This window comes from Argopecten irradians, chromosome 1 (genome assembly GCF_041381155.1).
Source record: "Argopecten irradians isolate NY chromosome 1, Ai_NY, whole genome shotgun sequence".
Lineage (NCBI taxonomy): Eukaryota > Metazoa > Mollusca > Bivalvia > Pectinida > Pectinidae > Argopecten > Argopecten irradians.
In genome coordinates this window covers 31939289-31958704 of record NC_091134.1, presented here as the reverse complement: position 1 = coordinate 31958704, position 19416 = coordinate 31939289, and the positions used below count along the sequence as shown (strand labels likewise).

Here is a 19416-nt window from a genome sequence, read left to right as displayed (position 1 = left end):
CACGTACGGCTTGAACTAATCTATTGAGTCAGAGGTAGCTGTTGAAGTATTTGTTACCGTGCTGTCACCTCTATTTATTGAATTGTATAAACTGCTGTGCGGCAGGTACCCCGCATGCGCAGACACCGGCATGTGCGAGTTGGCAAAAGAAGCCAACATAGCTGGATTGTGAAGCATCCGGTTGGCCATGATGGTTGGGATTTGTCCCGGATACGGTAGAGGCATGGGTAAAAACATACTGAGGTCACGGGCACCGGTATTACAGCCCAGACGCTGGGAAACAGATGTATGCGCCTGTGGAATAGATGGCGTCGGCATCTGGACAGCGGAAGTTGATAAACCGGAAGTGGTGAGACATGGCTGTACCACAGATATTGTATTTTCCACCATGCTCCTTGTTACAGTGTGGGAGGTGGTGTGCGTATCACCGGGAGAAATTGACGGAGATCGCCGAGGACTATCAGTTGCTGACATATTCATCGGGTTACTGTTCGTTATACTTTCGTTTGTCTGGGTTACAGCTCCACCCACATCAGAGTTTCTGTTTGATAGGAAGTTGTCAGGCTGGTGACCTTGTAGGGAAGTTCCGGTTTCGCCGCTATCACTTACACCCGCATACGCCGAACGACTTCCGGTTGTGAAGCATTGCCTGTTTAGTTTGCCGGGCGGTCCATTTACAGAATCACTTGAGGCATACCGCTTCCGTTTATTTGAGGGACAGGGCCATGTTGTTTTTTCTGCAATTGGTGGTTGGTTGGTGGTATTGATTGTACCTGGACCTGTCGGGCGGGGCGTGTTCGTGATGTCCAGCGGCTCTACAACATTTGTCTTTATATTTGTGCTCTTCTGAGGTGGTGTCACGACCGGAGGACATTTCCGGTTGACTGTGGAGGCGGTCACCGTGACAGGGCCTTCACCTGACATAGCGCCTGGTGACAGTGTGATGTTCAGCGTAATGCTGGACTGCGTGACGTCAGCGCGCTTGACGTCATTATTGTTTGGTTTGGTAGTGGAAGTGTCGTCTTCCTCACATTGGATTTCACCTGTAGAAAATATATAATAAGTTTATTTTCACCAAGTTTTCAACTGCCCTATTTAGTAATTATATAGTTAAAACGCGTTGGGTAATATTAAAACGTTCGTCATGACAGATGGTCGTAATATACAGTTGGTCGCTATGACAGGTTTGACTGTATCTAATGATTAGGCCATGTACAGTATATATGTACAGTCATTTTTTATGTCTTGGTGCACAGGCGAATGACTAAATATGAGCCTTTTTCATTATCCAAATCACCAATTCACAAACATTTCTTTCCTACATTAACAGACAACCTGTTTGTTGGTTCCGAAATATCCGGATCCGCTTCAGCCACGCTCCGAATATTTCCAAGCTCTCGGGATCTATTGTTTGTAACATTTCCCGGAATTTGGTCTGCTCTCCCTCAATGCCCGCCATTACAGGGTCATCCAACGACGCAGAATTATCTTAAAAGATAAAAGAACCAAATAATGTGCAATTTTCGTCGAAAAATCCAACAAAATAGTATTAATGTCAATACACAAATTCCAAAAATAACGGAATTATAATAATATCTTATATTAAAATGATAATATTGATATAGAAATACGTATTTCTGACAAAATGTGTATCTTGTGACCTAAAATTTCTATCTATGGTATTAACACTACTTGTCCATGCGTTCTTGTGACAATACATAACCACGTTATCGTGAAAGCCCGAAAAGTGTGTCGTTAGACTTGTGTCATATCTCCCAATCTATATTAGGACACTGTCCTTGATATATCCAACAGCTTCTAAAGTTCTCAGAACGTCGGAAACGGGTTATCAGGCAGTCCGATACCATCCAGGGCACGAGAGCACATGAGGACAATCTCATCTCGCGCTCGTCTCTCCTCAAACCCTCAAAACCACAAGGTGGGGCGATATGACGTTGATTGTTTAGATATCACTCAGAAATAGAATTTGATAATTTTTCCGTAAGTGCCCTGACAGCTTTACGGGAAATATTCAATATTACAGATTTTCGCAGAGAAAATATTCTACAGTTATATGCTTTTGTGCATATATACATTATACAATTTGTTTACCATATTTCATATCTTATAATACAATCCATGTCCATATGTTAATTGAAACTTTGCTGAAATATTTAGATAAACGTTAAGAATATGGCGACCTACATTACATCATTTCAATGTGGGCGATATCGAAGTAGAACATAAAGATAGATATCTTCAACTGATATTTTAAAACTGACAAAAATCGTACTCTGGTCACTATCTTTTTCTTTTTTCTTTTTTCAAAGAGGAAAAAAGAAGAAATGAAAAATAAGCATACGCATACAAACAAGTGCACATTAAAAATGGACTTTGTTGAGAAAATGGAACAACAAAGAAAATTCGACTTGCATTGCTTCAAACATTATTTGGGAGAATTTAGATAAATGTCGTTCTCAAGGTTCGCCGTATCCACATTGAAACTACTTTTAATTCAAACTAATATCAGTGCATGTAAAACATAAACGTTAATAAAGAAATAGTATACTTAATGATAGAAAAAGTTGACAATTCAACAAATGAAAAACAAATTTAGTATAAACCTTATTTTCTTATCGATTTTATTTTTCGAGTTTTTGATTGTTGGGAGATTTTTGCGAATGAAGTGTCTGTTTCTCTGACATTGAAATTAAATCTCGCGCGAAAATATGTTGGTTAACAGTGAGCAATCAAGTTCTCAATAATTTTGAAAAGTAATATTTTTATATGTAAACTATCACTCGATAAGTACATGTTTGTTTTTGCTGATTTTTATAATGTCGATCCGCAAATTAGCTTCACTTTATATTGAAGCAAACTTATTTGACCTTAAGACAGGGTGCCGCATTAGCTCCATCTAAATCAGCACCAGTTTAGTATAGTCCTTTTCGCTAATCAGCTAATCAAACGTTCAGAGGATCTTTATGGTGAACGAAGTCATAGTGGCTTTTTGTTAATCATCAGCACAGCATCGAAGGTTTGTATTATTAGTCCGCTAAACCTGCCTATATTATTAGGCTTTTTTTAAATTAATTTTTGCCTAATACATATTAGGCAAAAAATAAAAATAAAAAAAGAAAAGCCTAACAATATAGGCAGGTTTAGCGGACTATTGCATTATATGCATTATTTTTATATAAAACAAAATACAGTGTATTAATCGTGTGCCTTTTTTTTTTTACAAAAACGAGAAAACGGATTTTAAGCGTATACTATATGCATGCGAATTTCAAAATAAAATGCTTCGTAAAATGCATTTATTGGCTATATCATATAATTGCTGTTTGAGTTTGAGATAAATAATTATTATGTCTTTATGGGCGCAAATCTAGTCATCTAACACAGCTATTGCATTCATATTGACATTAAATACGATGTACCAAATGTTTTATTGTTCGATACAGAAGCTGTACTCACCGTGTGTACTGACAGTTGGCTGGGGCGTGTCCGGTGTAGACCGCACGTCACTGTAAGTGGAGTTGCTCCAGTTGTGCTCAGCGGAGTGCGTGGCGGGAAGCTGAATTTGCTGTAGCTTGGCGTTTTGTCCCTCCCTTCGGGACAAGGCGTCGATTCGGGTGGTAACCAATGGTTGTCCACTTTCACTGGGCTCTTCTTTGACTCTGTCCTCTATGTGGGTATTATATATCGACGTATTTGTCTCAATCTGAGGGGACTCTCTGTTTGAATTATGAAAATGTGAAGGCATGTAGATGTCTCTGTCAGCTTCCGGTGATGAACAATTGGTGGTGTTATACGATGTCCCGGAAGAGGAAGGGAGATGAGTCGTGTAACTCTCGGATAAAAGGGACTCGGCCGGGGGATTTAGTGCGGCCCGAGGGAGTCCTGTGATGTCCCGGATCATACGGACAAGATCACTGAGTTTATTAACCCCCATGGCACATGTCCTATACCATGCCTGTACAGGAGACGGGTGAAGGGTGGTAATACCGAGGTAAAATGGCGAGTTGTCATGTTGCATATTCGGGGGACGTTTCTGACTGTAAAGTTTATAGATTCCGACTGGATCTCGTTCAGGAACTTCCGGCTGGGCCCATATACAGAGCTTCATGTACGACGTACGGCTTTGCTCAGGTTTTGTCGCGTTCATGGCGTTTGTGGTGCTTGCGGTAGTTGGTTGAGTAGTTGAGGTTGAGTTGGTGCCATCGAGCTGTCCGCGGCTCACTAAAGGCTCGTACAGGATGTACTCTTTACCGCTTTGATCCGCCCGGAGCTTGATGTCTCCCCAAACCAAGTTCTTGTGGTCTATTGCCTTCCGCAACCGGAAGTGGACAATGAACATGAAACACATACTGTTAATAATGGACATTGGTGTGTACGGACCCATCTCGTGCGCCATGAACAATTGGTTGACCTTCTCCAAGGTCACTTTGCCAAAAGGTTCGTTGGTTTTCTTGCTGCCCTTGCCTAGTTCCCGTAACCGCTGCTGCTTGTATTTCAAAGCATGTCTCGTATTCACAAAAACAATATCTCTAGTGACAGATGCTTGGTAACATTTCATTTTCAGATAACGCTCCACGCTACAAAGCATTCCCCTCAGACTGGCCGGCTCGTAATCATTGCCATCATGTTTCTTTACAATGGTGAAGAAGTTCGATAAATACCTGTCTAGTTCTATAGGAGGAATCGTCTCCGGGGGTCGTGAGTCGTTGAGAGACCGGAGGTATGCTATTAGGATCCGAATATCTGTATCTGTCTTCCGTTGGGTATTTCGGTTTTCCATGTTGATTCCAAGAGCATCATCCGCTTCTGGTCCGCCATAGCTGGAACAGTTACTGATGCCGGTAAAGTTTGGCAGAACTTGTTCCTTTCGCGCACTTGTAACCACAGGCCATAGACGAAGAGTTTCAGATGTCACACTCCCCTCTGTGGAATCGTCAACAAGTTCATCGTCACTGTCAATAGTCAATGATTCATCGTCAGAGTCATTTTCCCTATTTTCATCAACTTTTTCCATTTCAGTTTACTCTGAATTGTAATCACGACTGAATGAATAGGCGTCTGTACCGTATTATGACATTTCCTCCAATGGTATACTTATAGGTACCAAAGGGAGGTAATCTAGATAACGCCAGTGCCGATATTGGTCGTTTTGACTGATAACCAGGGGCTATGCAGATAAGGCTGTGCGCTTCTCTGTACTATATTTTACCCTCATCACCGATAACAGAATAGGATCGTTGTGGAAATAAAACAAAGTTTAAAAAAAACTCATAAAGATTCAAAGAATGCAATTTCTTTGCATGAAAATAGCTTTTTAAAAATGACAGCTAGAATAGATATTTTATTATTTGTTAACGCCTTTCTGTAAATATAATGTATGATATATATCAGTGGAGTTACAAATAAAATTTTGAAATCGGAGATGGGTAAGTTACAATCTAAGCATTCCCATGCCAATATACATTTAATATTGTATAAATTAACATGAAAACTTGCATGCAAAGCATTTTTGTAAAGGTTATATAGGCTATAGCATAACAGTCGTTTTACCAAAATTGATATTTTCGATGTCCTATCGTACAGGTATATTGTTCTAAGGAATTAGATCATATTATATAACTCGCCTCTTGCAATGCTGAGGGACAGGTTGGATGAATTTTTCTTCAGCAGCATCTTAGACTGTAAACCAACCCCTCCGGAACCTGACCTCTGGGGGCTAACCCTTTGGTCCGGTTCCCTGGCGACCTGACCCCCGGGGACCTGACCCTAGGGTGTGATATCTCCAGGTGTCTGTATACTCACGGCGTCGTTATCGTACATGATATGACTGAAGAGGTTATATCCTCTGTCAGGCAGTCCCAGAGATAGTGCAACTTCTCAAGTAGTTTTAAATATCGTCTAAGTTCATAACACCTTAATACTGAGACACTCTATCTGTTATACAAATATGGTATTATCGATATATTCAGTAGATTGACTCTAAAATAAAATTTGATAGAAAATAATCAATATCCCGTTTTGAATATAAATTGTGCGTTGTATTAACCTGTATGATAAATTAGAAATATATTTAAAACAATTAGTAAGATAATTTACTATCGCTAACATTTTCAGACCTTCATGACATCATTAACGCGTATATACATGTATCAATGCTGAAATTCAAATATTGGAGAATTATAGAATTATTTGAGAAGTGTTAAAAGGGGGTGACTACGTGTGAACATACAATGTACATGTATTATATATGTAACCAGATTGATTTTATATTAGCGCTTGTATCATAGATCACCTCAAATAAACTCATGTTCCCACAAAATATTAAATGTATGTAGATCTATAGGAAAGCACACAAATCGTATAAAATATTGTATACGATTATCATTTCTACAGTTAAAGTGGGTCTCCTTGCATAACGCCATGTTGTGTAATGGAATATCCTAACAAAATGACAATTTTTAAACTCGTCACTTAGGAAAGTGAATTTTAAAATTTTGTCAAAAGTAAATATGTCGCAATAGAATACATAAAGGAAGGGCAGCGATACATTCAATAATAACAAAAGTACAAACAACAAAACCATGAATAATTTTCACTGATATTTCGAAAAAGCTTTCTTGAACAACAAAAAATCTTCGCCTAACATTGTAGTCTGACTCAATCAGAGTGATGATATTTTTTTTTTCTAAAAAGAGAGAAGATACATTGGTAGTTTATGCAGCATGCCTAGGAAATAAGAAATTTTGACTGCAAGAAGGGAGGCAACTCAAACAGACATAGCGCACATGTGACGCGTGGAAGTAACTACGTATCATATGTCATCTATTCTTTGTTCTTTTATTGGATTTTATTTTGACTCTTTATTGTTCTCATTGTTTTATGAATCTTCACAATATCAGATGCGTATATTTAATTAATGATCAATATTTAGCCACTTTGGACCAACTACATGTTGTGAAGTTTAGGCCTCCGACGAAACGGCGTAAAACCTCAATTTTTATTTTTCGAACTAGGCCTAACATAAAAACCTACACAAAAGGAAATCATTCTTGTTTTGGCCAGAACAAATCATACCTTACATCAGAAACATATAAACATAGAGATTGGCAACTCCTCCAATTTTACGATCGGCAGATATGTACCTCTGTATGTGCTTATGGGTTTTTAGATAAACTCTTAAATAGTTGAATATAAAAGAATAACTTTGATATGTTGTAAATGTTCAGTAAATTTCAGATGGTTTGAGTACTATTTTGGATAGATAAAATTATATTTTAACTTATTTATTAATAAAAGAAAATGCACTTCCGGTTTTGAATGACTGATTTTCGAAAAACCAGGTAAAAATGCTTATTTCGTGCTTTCAAAAATCATATTAAAACATCAATCGGGAAAACTGATATCATCAAACCATGATATAGTGTTTAAACTTTGTTTTGATGCAAAAATATCATGTTTGAATGAATATACTTAAAAGTAGTTGGCCAAGGCAAAATGCTTATAAACCGGAGGTCCCTCTGCCTGTCAACAAAGACAAAGAAAGAGTTTCCAATCTCTATGTTACATGTATATAAGTTTCTGCTTACATCTATCTCGGTGTTGAATGTGACGATGTATTACAAATGACAACCGATATATAGTAAACTTGTTCTTATCATGATGTACTCAAAGAGCCTACGACACGTATTATATATATTGTAGATTCAATTCCTATGAATGTCAGGGTGTAAGACGTGATCTACTCCTCTTTTTTTTTGCTTTCCAGTTTTCTCTTTATCTCCATATCAATATTTGTTGTTGATGAAATTGAATTTGCAAAATAATTTGCACCGACACAAGTTTTTTTTTCCAATCACACCAATTTTTTATTATTTTTGCATGTGCTTTTTTTGTAAATAATATTACATACCTAAACCCTTTGACAACTTAAATGTCAACAAGCTTATAGGGTGGTAGCCTAATTTCGGACTGTTACCTATGCAAAGTTATAAATTTTTAGTGGTCATGTGCGCAATCTGGCGGCGGGACAAAATGTCATCCCGACCAAAATTCCTCTGCGCATATAACTTGCGCATATCAAACCAAGATGGAGGCCAGCGTTACGACAGGTGTCAGCTGAGAGTCAAGTGTGAAAAAGAAAACTTTTGGGAAGTGTTATACGTTGATCTACGCTCTCTATTTCATAGTCTTAACCATTGGTTTCCAAAAGAGGTAAATGACAACTTTTGTTATCGATGCAAGTGTTTTATTCAGTCGAGATTGGCATTGTTATTGTTTCGTTTGTGCAGAGGAATTTGACATTGTTGACGAAATCTAAGTGAAGCCCTATGGGGGCTCCTCCCACAACAGTGAACTTTTCTGATATAAGACTAAAGTTGGTACTTTGTATTGTCTATGGCGAATACCCGATTTGGGGAACAAGAGACTTGTGTAAGGCAAAATAGAAAACTAATAGGCCTACATGTAGGTTTGTGCCTCTGCTACAATACACACATCGATCCAGTCACAGGATTACTGTTTACCTTGTATAGGCTTAGAGAAGTGATGTTTTTGTTATTGATTTGCAATGTTAACTTGCAGTTTTCTCATTTTAATAACCCCAAAACAACACAGATGTATGGTTTTGTACCATATCAAATGGGATCCTATACTCAAATAAAATGAGGTCCCTCACTCCTTCTATGCCTATAATTTTAATGGACTTTCAGAAAAAAATGGAGGCCTTTTCATAATCTGTGCTTTAAAAGGATATGCCATGGGGACAGTGTAAACGCAAACTCTGAGATAACTGTAAAGATATTAATAGAAAAACATACCCATGGATGATGCATATAAAGAGTATATATACATGTGTTTACAAGTCACTCAGTCTTATCTGTTAGTCTATTTTTTTTTAAATCTTTCATTCTATTTTGTTTCTGTAGTTCATAAATTTCTGCTCTTGAGATCTGTACAAATTTAAGTGACAACCTTTTGATTTGTATTGCACTATAGCTGTGCTCATGTAAAGTTTTAAGTGTTGTATATTTTTGTGTTTCAGTTATTATATACAAATTCCAGCATGAGATCAAGTTCTTGACTTGACTGGCCGATGTGAAATGATGAATACCGGTCAAGTGATACTTCAAGACCCTCCAAAGAGAGCTCCACCTCTGGGGAGTCCTAGTCACACTGCTGTCACATTGACCCATGTCAGCAACATCAACGGCATCTCACCGCCTCCACCTCAGACGCAGACAAATTCTGCAGATTCCAAAATGTTTCCTTTAACTGCTGTGATTCCACCAGAACCCAAAAAAGTGGTGACTATTAACAATAACACTGAGATTAATGTAACAAGAGGATTTACCTCACAAGTCCACGGAAATCCGTCTGTGCCTGGTCCGTTGGAGGATGCCTCAGCTCCAGCTCTAGATAATCATGGTCAGTCTGTCACAACTAATGGCTTTGATGGACAAAGCCAAAGGTGAGTGTGCCATGAAAATTAGCTATTTAGAAAAAATGGTATTTGGAATAGTTAAATGGATAGTTATTCTTAGATTTATATTATGAATGTATGCATATAGTGGATTATCCATGCAGTGATAAATATTATATACATTATTACAATGTATATTCCAAGTCAAAAATAATTTTGATAAGGACTGCAAATTTCCTGTAATTACTAAATTGAGTATTTAACGTTATGGGACCTATAATAGTTTTGGCAATTTATTACTTTATAAAAAGATTTGAAGAAGATCAAACCTCTGAAGATTGACTGCTGGCTCGGCCATGCATGGATATCCATCTGCGTTAATTGCTGATGGAAGTCTTGTTGTAACTTAGATACTAAAGATGGGTTATTAAATAAGCATACAAATATACCATAATTATCTGGTTATAATTATTGATAGTATATTTATTTCGCTTGCGGTAACATTAAGAATAAAAAAAACTACATATCTCAAGCTATAGCTATAGGAATAGAAGCTACAGTTTATAATATGTGGGTTGATATTATCACAGTATATTTAAGCTGTTTCGGATATCCACACTACATATACATATACATGTGCTTGTGGTAGAGTGAGACACAGGAAATAGGTCATTATAATTTAGTGGAAAGTATCCCAGCTGCTAAAGCTGTGTTAACTAGCTCATGTGTTACATTGAAGGATTGTTATGTAACTTAATGGGTCAAAGTTCTTTGGAATTGAACTCTTCAGCTTCAATCAATATACACATGACTTTTATACTACACATATCGAGTCTTTGGTGAAATTTTATCCTTATTACTTTCTATAACTTAATCATTTATGATGTTCATGTACTAGCACTTGTGATGGTCAAGCACTTGACAAAATTGAAAGGATGTAACTTATTGGTTGTATGATTATGTGTCAAAACTTCTGGAAATAAAGATAAACTTTTATATACCAATATATGAATAAAAAACTGCACATTACATACATGTAGTACCAATTAATTATAAGATATTACAAATATCTGGGTACCATATTGAGGCAGTATCAAGGTACTCTGTACGTACTTAATGGACACGTGCACATATAGCATATGGTGTCAGTGCAAGTGCATCGTTGTATATAATATAATGGTTTGAGTCCTACTGAAGAGACTTGGAAATTTTTGTAATATGTGTGACTTGTAACATGAAATCTGCAAATAATAAGATTTGTAGCAGATAAATGCTTAAAAAATATCAGTTGAAATTAATTATTTTGAAAAACTAAATGAGAACTCCCTCTTTTGGTAGACAGCATGTTACAGAAACCCATTAGCCCATATAAGAGTCAGTCAGAGAAATATACTTAAACCCGAGCTATATCTCAGGTTTATTAACCCTAAACATTTCTGTTTCCAATGTGTATATAAAAGTTATTATCTCCGTACTACTTGGTACCAGCTCCTGAACACACAATTGGAGATGCCTGGGAATAGATATTGGCTCCTTACTTGGTACATGTAGGTATGTAGGTCAACATTAAAGGGCTTTAGTGCTGTGATGATGATACCAAGTGCCTGTTATCAAATATAGGTTCATGTTTTCTTAAGCTGTATACTTATATTATGAAGTGTATTACAAAGTAATTGGTTTTATGCAGGTTTATATTAGCTACTAGCTAGTTTACATACATGTACAAGTCTGTATTAGAAATTTAAAAAAGTTATTTGCAAATTGTAAAGCTAAGACACATAACTTAGTTATGAATTATAGCTTATAAACATACAACATTAATTTACGATATTGAGTAAGTTATGAGATATAGCTAATGATAGATGATGGAGCCATGATATAGATGAATGATCGATGATATCGATGGAGCCATTTATAAGGATGCATATACATGTGTATTTGTTATTTCAGTTACTTTGGAGGGAACAGCTATTATTCTTGATATATTTTAGAAAAAGTTGTAGTAATTATCAAATCATATTTTCACTTTATAGCTTTTTCATTTTCTTTCAGTCAATGACTGTTGCCTTTAAATTTCAGATAAATAATACAATAATACATATTCTTACACAAATGATGTGTTCATGTACATGCACAACTCTTTTATATGTCTAAAGTAGACACTAAGATTTCATAGATAGTGTTTGTTCATTATAAGAAACTACTAAGAAACTATTTTGAATGCAAATTGAATGGCTATATGTCCATTGATATTGAAACACTGATGATATCAGAATGAAGCAGTGTTTGGAAATGTTCCCATTGGGCCTCAATATCTCAAAATACCAGTCAAACCTGTCGTTGTTGTGTACATAAGTACTCGTAAGATCCTGTTATTGATATCAGGTATATTTATATAGATATATGCTAATTTTATACGCTATATCATTTGTTCCTATCAAAGACAGTGATTGCATTGGTCACTAGCTGGTGATGTTGTCATCATTTGACAATGCATATATGACATAGGTTGAAATTTTTCTAAATGTAATTGTTAATATAGGGATATATTACTTTTAAAAAATGTCTATGTGTTATGATTTTTTTTGATGATTTCTGAAATGATTCCCCAGATGCCGATCACGAGTGCATAGTGACAGTGATATACTCGGAGACTGTCTGTCCGTTGGGGTTCAGGTCGGCGGTCTGTTTACCGCCATGGCTCTGATGGATGTTGAGCAAGTATTATTTTAAATATAGCACCAATATTTAGTCAATCAATTTTGTGATAGATCTGGTACATTTAACGCAAAGGCACATACGTGTACTATTGAAATATTCAGAGTCAAATTGATAGAACTTTATGTTTAATTTTAATTGGAACATTTAAAATCATATATATTCACTTTTCAGAATAAGATGAAATGTATTGAAAGGTATTACAGAAAAGAAATGTAAAATTTACCAAATATTCAATATCAACCATGTTGGACTCTATAATGTACATATGTCCTTGTGTTACAATGGTACCTTTTAGCTATCAGACACAAACGTTAACTGGTGCAAGTTGTGGTTAGTGTTGTGAGTGGTGCTTTAAATTGTTGACACTTCAGATCTCTCCATTTTTCTGCTTCACCTTTACTATACTTTCAAGTTTTTTCTTTGGCTTTGGTAAATGTGATGGTTTAACTACGATGTGTTACTTGTATGCATTATTTTTTATTCAATAGCTTTATTTAGTTGGTGAGCTTTCTTTTCTGACTTATTCATTGTCACTTTGGAATGTTGTCATTTGTTGGTACATCAGTAGCCATTACTCAAGTCTTTGTAACTGGCTATTATTTAGAATGAAATAACTGCCATTGAATAGCAATTTACACTAATGTAGATATAATATATATGCATATAACAGTTTAAGTGACATAGTTACCCTATTTAAATGATGTGATGTAAGGTATTTTTTTTAATACATTTGTAAAATTCAACTGGATGTGGTATTCAACTTGTATATGTTTTAAGAGAGGTAATAACAATTATTCAATTTTAACAAATACAGACGTTACTGTACATAGTTCAACTACGGTGTGGTAGGTACAGTAATCATTAATCAGTTAAACTGGTATGGATATACATACATGTATAAGTAAAAGAGAGGAAATTTAACAATTCCACTATTATCTAAGGGAGATAATTTAGAATGGGAGATGTTCGGTTTGGCTTTATTAGTTTAACGTCCTATCAACAGCCAGGGTCATATAAGGACATGCTAGGTTTGTTGGTGGAGGAAAATCGAAGTACCTGGAAAAAACCCACCTCGCCAGCTACCAGCAGTCGAGTACCTGGCAATTGTATACCCCAATCGAAATCTATAAGCTAGATGTGGAGGGCTTGTGGTTATAATATATCTGTACATCTTAACCATTCAGCCACTGCGACCCCTTATAATTATGGGAGATAGTAACGAGGGAGGCAACTTTTGTATAATTATATTGGTATGGTACATATGGATTATAACTACATATTAGGTATTCAATTCTATATACAGTGTATATATGTGTGTGGTATAAAATAAGTATATGAAGGCAATTATATAGTACAATTCCACTGATGTGGTATGCAAGGAAGGCAACTATAACTGTTAGTATACCTGTGATACTACTGAACAATTTAAATTCACTGCTGTTGTATATAAAACAGAGATAATTATTTTTAAAAATATCAGTTTAATACATGCCAGTGTCATTTAAGGACATGCCAGGTTAAGATGACTGAGTTGGAGAAAAGCTGAGTGCTTGGAGAAAAACTGCTGACCTATTTATGGCAATCATGTGGGGTTCGAAAATGTACATATGAAACCAAGAGGTGGAGGCTATAGTGGTGCAATATTGGAACACCTTAACCACTTAGCCCAAAGTGCAATACACATAGGTGGGGTTTATAAAGGGAAATATGATATCTTATTTAAGTTATAACAGAATTCATTGATAAATATCATGACCTACAGGAGATTAAAAGTTATGCACTCTTGAAGGTAAGATGTCATTTGATATTACTATTAGTAATTTATATACTGAAATAATATATGTTTGTTCGAAAGACATGTTTGTGCTATATTTTTCCCCTGGGTAGTTTTCAGTAAACCCCCTAAACTTACACCTAAATCAATGATTGCATGTTTGGTTTACATAATGAAGCAATTCTGACTCAGATTGAGGAATTCGTGTTTGTTACCTATATGTGCATTTAAACAAAGCAGTATTTTCATTTCAGTAATACGTTACCATAACTTTAGTATGCAAATACGCTACCTACACCCATCTTTGTAGCCCCAACAAACATAAGATTTGAGAATCCCGTCTCCCTACCGTACCTCATCTCGTACTCGACGAGAGTAACATAGAGTGGTCTCCCTTCCTCTTTCCTTTATGGCGCTACACAGCTCGGACGGCAATTGCATTGTGTCTATTTCGTTTCGCTGTTAGGTCCATTTATTTGACGTTTTAGTCAAATTTTTTCACACATTCAGTTGTGTGTTTACCCATCTCTGCCCTGTGTTGTTTTCTTTTTGTACTGTCATTCGTTTTTTGTGCCTTTTTAGGCCGTTTTTTTGACTGTTCCACGTGCTTGCCGGTGTTCCGTGCGATCCGTCATTACTGGTGACGTCTCGCTGTTTCCGGTTTGTTTACGTTTGTTTTTTGTTCGGTTTTTCGTCGCTGAGGCTTCGTTGCCGTTGTTATTAGGTAAGATTTGTGTCACCTAACACTGTTTTTTACGTGTTTAGCGTGTGTTGCTTATATTTTACGTTTTTGACGTAATTTTCTTACCTTGTTTACGTAATTGTCGTTGTAATGCCTGGTATGTCCCGCTCGGGTCAGCGTCAGGGGTCTGCTCATGGGTGTTCCCATTTCTATGAGGAACGGGACCCACATGATGCATGTCCCCTATGTCGCCCTTGTCATGAGTCCTCTCCTTGTGAACTTTGTCCAGTTGGAGAGGCTCTTGGCCAGGCCGGCATTACACCAAGGCGATCTTCGTCCTCCCGTAAGAGGGATTCGTCCTCATCTTACGGGAGGAGAAGGAAGCAGGCTTCTAGTTCTGTTTCTGTTCCTGTCTCGGTAGTTCCTGTCTCTACAGGTTCTTCTCGAGATCAGGGGGTGGTCCCTCCTGTCCAGGATGTTCCTGGAGTAGGGGAGGGGCAGCCTGACCCTGACGTTTCTCGGTCTAGGGTCGAATTGGCTGGGAATGCTCGTAAGCTTCCATGCTTGCCTTCGGGTAGGGACTACCAGCCGCCGGTCTCTGACGTTGTCAGCGGCTCCGGCATTCCAGGTGGTGTTGCTGTTGGGGGCGGTCTTGATGCCGGACCTATTCGTCCGAGTTTGGGTTCAGGGACTACAGACTTCCTTTCTGGTTTGTCCGTTTCCACTGGGATTAGTGATGCGCAGCTCTCTAATCCCGGCATCAATTCTGGTCCAACTTTCCCTCCCGTCCAGTTACCTGGTCCCGGTCCTATTAGGTCCGCTCCTGAGTGTGCTGGCTCGGTTTTCCCAGGGGGTCATCCTCAGGGTCCTGGGTTTGTTGGTCAGGTGTCCGATTTTCGGCCTCCTTTTCCCCCTGGCTTAGGGTATACGGGTGCCTGCGGGCAACCATCCTTGGGCCCCCCAAACCAGCCTGCGGATGGTTTTGGGTTTCAGCAGCATCCCGGCCGTTATGGGCCTAGCCCATACATGTCCGGGTTTCCACTTGGAGGGAGTGGTGGTCCAACCTCGTCCTTTGGTCAGGTTGGCCAGCCCCAGTCTCAGGCAGGCCAGTTTGGCCAGTTCTGGGGTCACTCCCAACCCACGGGACCTTTTCCGTATTTTCAGGGATACGGTTTTAACCCCATGGCTATTCCTTCTTGGAACCCTTGGGGTTTGGTCTCTCCCTCGCGGAGACCTGTCAGCGGTTCGGTTGCTCCCCCCCAACCTACTGCTGCTTCGGGTGCCGGTCCTAGAAAGGTTCGCCGGACCTTTAGGACTTCTGCTTCTCGTGCAGTCCCGTTTGTCTCCGAGTCCAAGGGTCGAGCTTCGACCGTTAGGTCGAAGCCCTCAGCTTCTGTGGTTAGTAGTTCGGCTCCTAAACGCCACTTGTTGGAGCCTGCTCAGGAGAGTTTTCCTGAGTCTGTCTCTTTTGCTGGCCCTTTTCTCCCCGTTGGGACCTTGGGTCCAGGCAACGAGGAGGATATGGACTGTGAGGTCGTGGGTTCGGCAGAGGATGATGATGTTGTTCATCTCTCCCCTGGCTGCTCCGATATTGACCAATCTGGTTTGTCGGATGCAGATCCTCAGGTTGAAGATTTCCAGGAGGAGGGTGACCTCGAGGCTGCTGAGGTGGATGCCCAGCAGGTTTTGTCTGGGATGCGGGCCCTTAGGGCCGATGTATCTCGGATTCTCGGGGCGGAGGTTTGCCCACCACCTTCCGCATCATCCATCCCGGAGTCCACCACCCTTTTGGGTTCTTTGGTGGCTCCACGGGCATCTGCTCAGTCAGATCGCTCACTGCCAGAAGGCACTATTGTGTCTTCAGCTCTGGCCACTGCCCAGTCTCGAGTTATGGAGAAGAATTCTTCTTCATCTCGCACGCCTGGGTTTGCCGGGTTGCAGCTCAGTGTTGGTGATTTATCAGAGGTTCAGGCCTCTGATTATGCCATTCACGATGGACTGCTGTCCTCTCAGCCAGCTAAGCTGGAGTCTAGAGAATTGGCAGCTTGGCCCGGCAAGTCAGTGGACCAGGTGGTGTTCGGCTCCAAGGAGCACCACAAGATGGAGAGGCTGCTGCGCCTTTCCATTCAAATTCTGTCTTATATAGACTTTCTGACGGTTAGTCTATATAGGGTATCCGATGTGCCTGAGAGTCGGATATCTGAGACAGAGCAGGCCGACATTCAGGACAGAGTTACCTCTGCCCTGAACAGGGCATTGAGAGCCTTGGCGTCTTTACAGGTGTCATTGCTCGCCAATGTCTTGTTGGCTAGGCGTTTTTCTGTGTTGAAAAACCGCCCGGTCGAAGAACCTTACCGGTCCCGATTGTTGACTGCCCCCTTCTCTGGGTCCACTCTTTTTGGAGGGACTCTTCCTTCTGTTCAGAAGGATTTGAAGGAGGACTCGGTCGCTTCTGCCCTTCTTTTGAAGAGATTGCAGACCGTGAAGGCCAGTACCTCGCAGGGGTCCGTGCCTCCCAAGAAGAAGGCTAGAACTTCAGCTCCTCAGTCTACTGCACAGCCGAAGTCGAAGCCTTACTTCAAGGGCAACAAGGGGAAGGGTAAGAAGGGCAAGAACCCTCCTGGGGGTAAGAAGAAGAGTTCCTGACTCTTTTTCCCCCTCCTTGGCCATTCCAGACGAGGGGTCTGTTCTGGAGGACTCCGCTCCTCCAGTTTTAGATTCCGGTCCTTCTCCCGCAGGATTCAGTTTCGGGTTAGGAAGCGATTCTCCCGCCTGGGAGGGTCTCGATCTTCCTCGTCCCGATCTTCCTGTAGGAGTTCGTCTGTCCTTCTTCCTCCCAGAGTGGAAGGAAATCACAGAGGACACATGGGCCTTGTCTGTGGTCAAGGAGGGGTTGGGCATTCCCCTCTTGCGGGATCCGCCCTTGGCATCAAGACCTATCTTCTTCCCTCCTCCGGGGGATCCAGAAAAGGCACTTGCCATCCAGGAGGAAGTAAGGACCATGCTTTTAAAGGGCGCGGTCGAGGAGGTGCCTATGGTGGAATGCACTCCAGGCTTTTATTCCAGAATGTTTCTGGTTCGGAAAAAGTCCGGAGCTTGGCGTCCCATCATAGATCTAAGTGCCTTCAACAGGCACGTAGATTCTCCTCACTTCAAGATGGAGACTCCACGGAGCATCATAGCTTCGGTGAGAGAGGGGATGTGGGCTACTTCAGTAGATCTGAAGGATGCCTACTTCCACATTCCCATCAAGAAGTCGGCACGGAAATTCCTCCGTTTCACTTGCAACGGGAAGGTTTTTCAGTTCCGGGCCATGCCTTTCGGGCTCACGACAGCTCCTTTGGTTTTCACCAAGCTGCTGCAGGTTGTCGTGGGGTTTCTGCACTCCAGGGGAATAGATGTTCACATCTATTTCGACGATTCCCTCATGCTCCACCTAGTGCGGGAATCTTTGGTGCAGAACACCCGTCTGGTCCTGAAACTTTTGCTCAAAGTCGGCTTCATTCCTTCCAGAGAGAAGTCCGAGGTCTCCCCTTCTCGAGACTTTGTCTTCCTGGGAAACCGTTTCAACACGGTTCAGGGCATTGCCCTTCCACCTTTGGAGAAGTTCGAGAAGGCCAGAGATCTTGCTCTGACCTTCATCAGTTGGTCACACGTCCAGGTGCGTTGGTTTCTCAGTTTTCTGGGTTATCTCAACTCCCTGGCAGATGTAGTCCCCCTTGGGAGACTTCACATCAGACCTCTCCAGATGTTTCTCCTCGCGAACTGGGTTCCTGCCAGCAGGGAATGGGAGGCTTGGCTTCCTCTCAACCAGTCCGTGAAGGAGTTTGCACGGTGGTGGACTCTCAAAGACAATGTTCTACAGGGGGTTCCGTTGTCCAAGCCAGCTCCCACCATGACCTTGTTCACGGACGCGTCCATGACAGGTTGGGGGGCTTACCTCGATGGCCATTGCCGGTCGGGGGAATGGTCTGGGGATCAGCTCTCCAAGCACATCAATGTGCTGGAGATGAGGGCTGTTCTGTTGGCTTTGCAGGCTTTTCGAAAGATTCTGCATTCCAAGGTGGTTTGTGTGGCTACGGACAACTCTACAGTTGTCGCGTATCTGGAGAGACAGGGGGGGACAAGGTCCCACGTCCTTTGTGCCCTCGCTATCCGTGTTCTTCTTCTCTGTCAGGAAATGCAGTTGACTATTCTAGTCAAGCATCTTCCAGGCAGGTTGAATGTTCTGGCGGATACTCTCTCCAGGCGCCGCCAGCCGGTTCTGACAGAATGGCAACTAAATCCCTCGATCTTCGAGGGCATTTGTCAGGTGTGGGACAGGCCTCATATAGACCTTTTCGCCACTTCCCTGAACAATCAGCTGCCAACCTTTGTCTTTCCGGTGCCAGACCAATTGGCTTGGGCTGTGGACGCGCTATCTCTGGATTGGGAGGGGATGCAGGCTTATGCATTCCCTCCATTCAACCTGGTGGGCAGGGTTCTACAGAAGTTTCGGACGCATCATTGCTCCCTCCTTCTGATAGCGCCCCTGTGGCCGAGACAACCATGGTTTCCGGAGCTATTGTCGTTTCTGGTGGATGTTCCTCTGGTTCTTCCACTCAGATCCAATCTCCTGCGCCAGCCTCGGTCACGGACGATGCATTCACGTCCCGAGATCCTCCACCTTCACGCGTGGAAGCTATCTCAGGAGGCCTTGCTCAGGCAGGCTTTTCTTCGGACGTGTCAGCCCGCATCGCCCGATCAATTAGGTCTTCCTCTTCTGCCGTCTACCAGTCACGCTGGAAGATCTTCTGTGAT

General features: G+C 40.7%; 2 protein-coding genes across 3 annotated transcripts in view; one reads left to right on the top strand and one right to left on the bottom strand.

Annotated features, from left to right (window-relative positions):
• Positions 1–121: 121 nt before the first annotated feature.
• Positions 122–5085, bottom strand: LOC138324330 (uncharacterized). The gene is given in 4 exon segments (XM_069269409.1): positions 122–384; positions 387–1043; positions 1336–1488; positions 3478–5085. Coding segments are annotated over 4 exon segments (2493 nt in total). The 5' UTR covers positions 5036–5085; the 3' UTR covers positions 122–259.
• Positions 5086–8095: 3010 nt separating this feature from the next.
• Positions 8096–19416, top strand: part of LOC138324303 (rab-3A-interacting protein-like) — a 54350-nt gene continuing 43029 nt past the window's right edge. Inside the window, exons 1-3 of one of the 2 annotated variants that reach the window (XM_069269383.1) lie at positions 8096–8232; positions 9062–9487; positions 12052–12156. In XM_069269383.1, coding sequence (XP_069125484.1) covers positions 9120–9487; positions 12052–12156 — 473 coding nt within the window. In that variant the 5' untranslated portion in view covers positions 8096–8232; positions 9062–9119. The remainder of the gene's footprint in view (positions 8233–9061; positions 9488–12051; positions 12157–19416) is intronic. The other variant, XM_069269387.1, reaches the window with a different exon arrangement.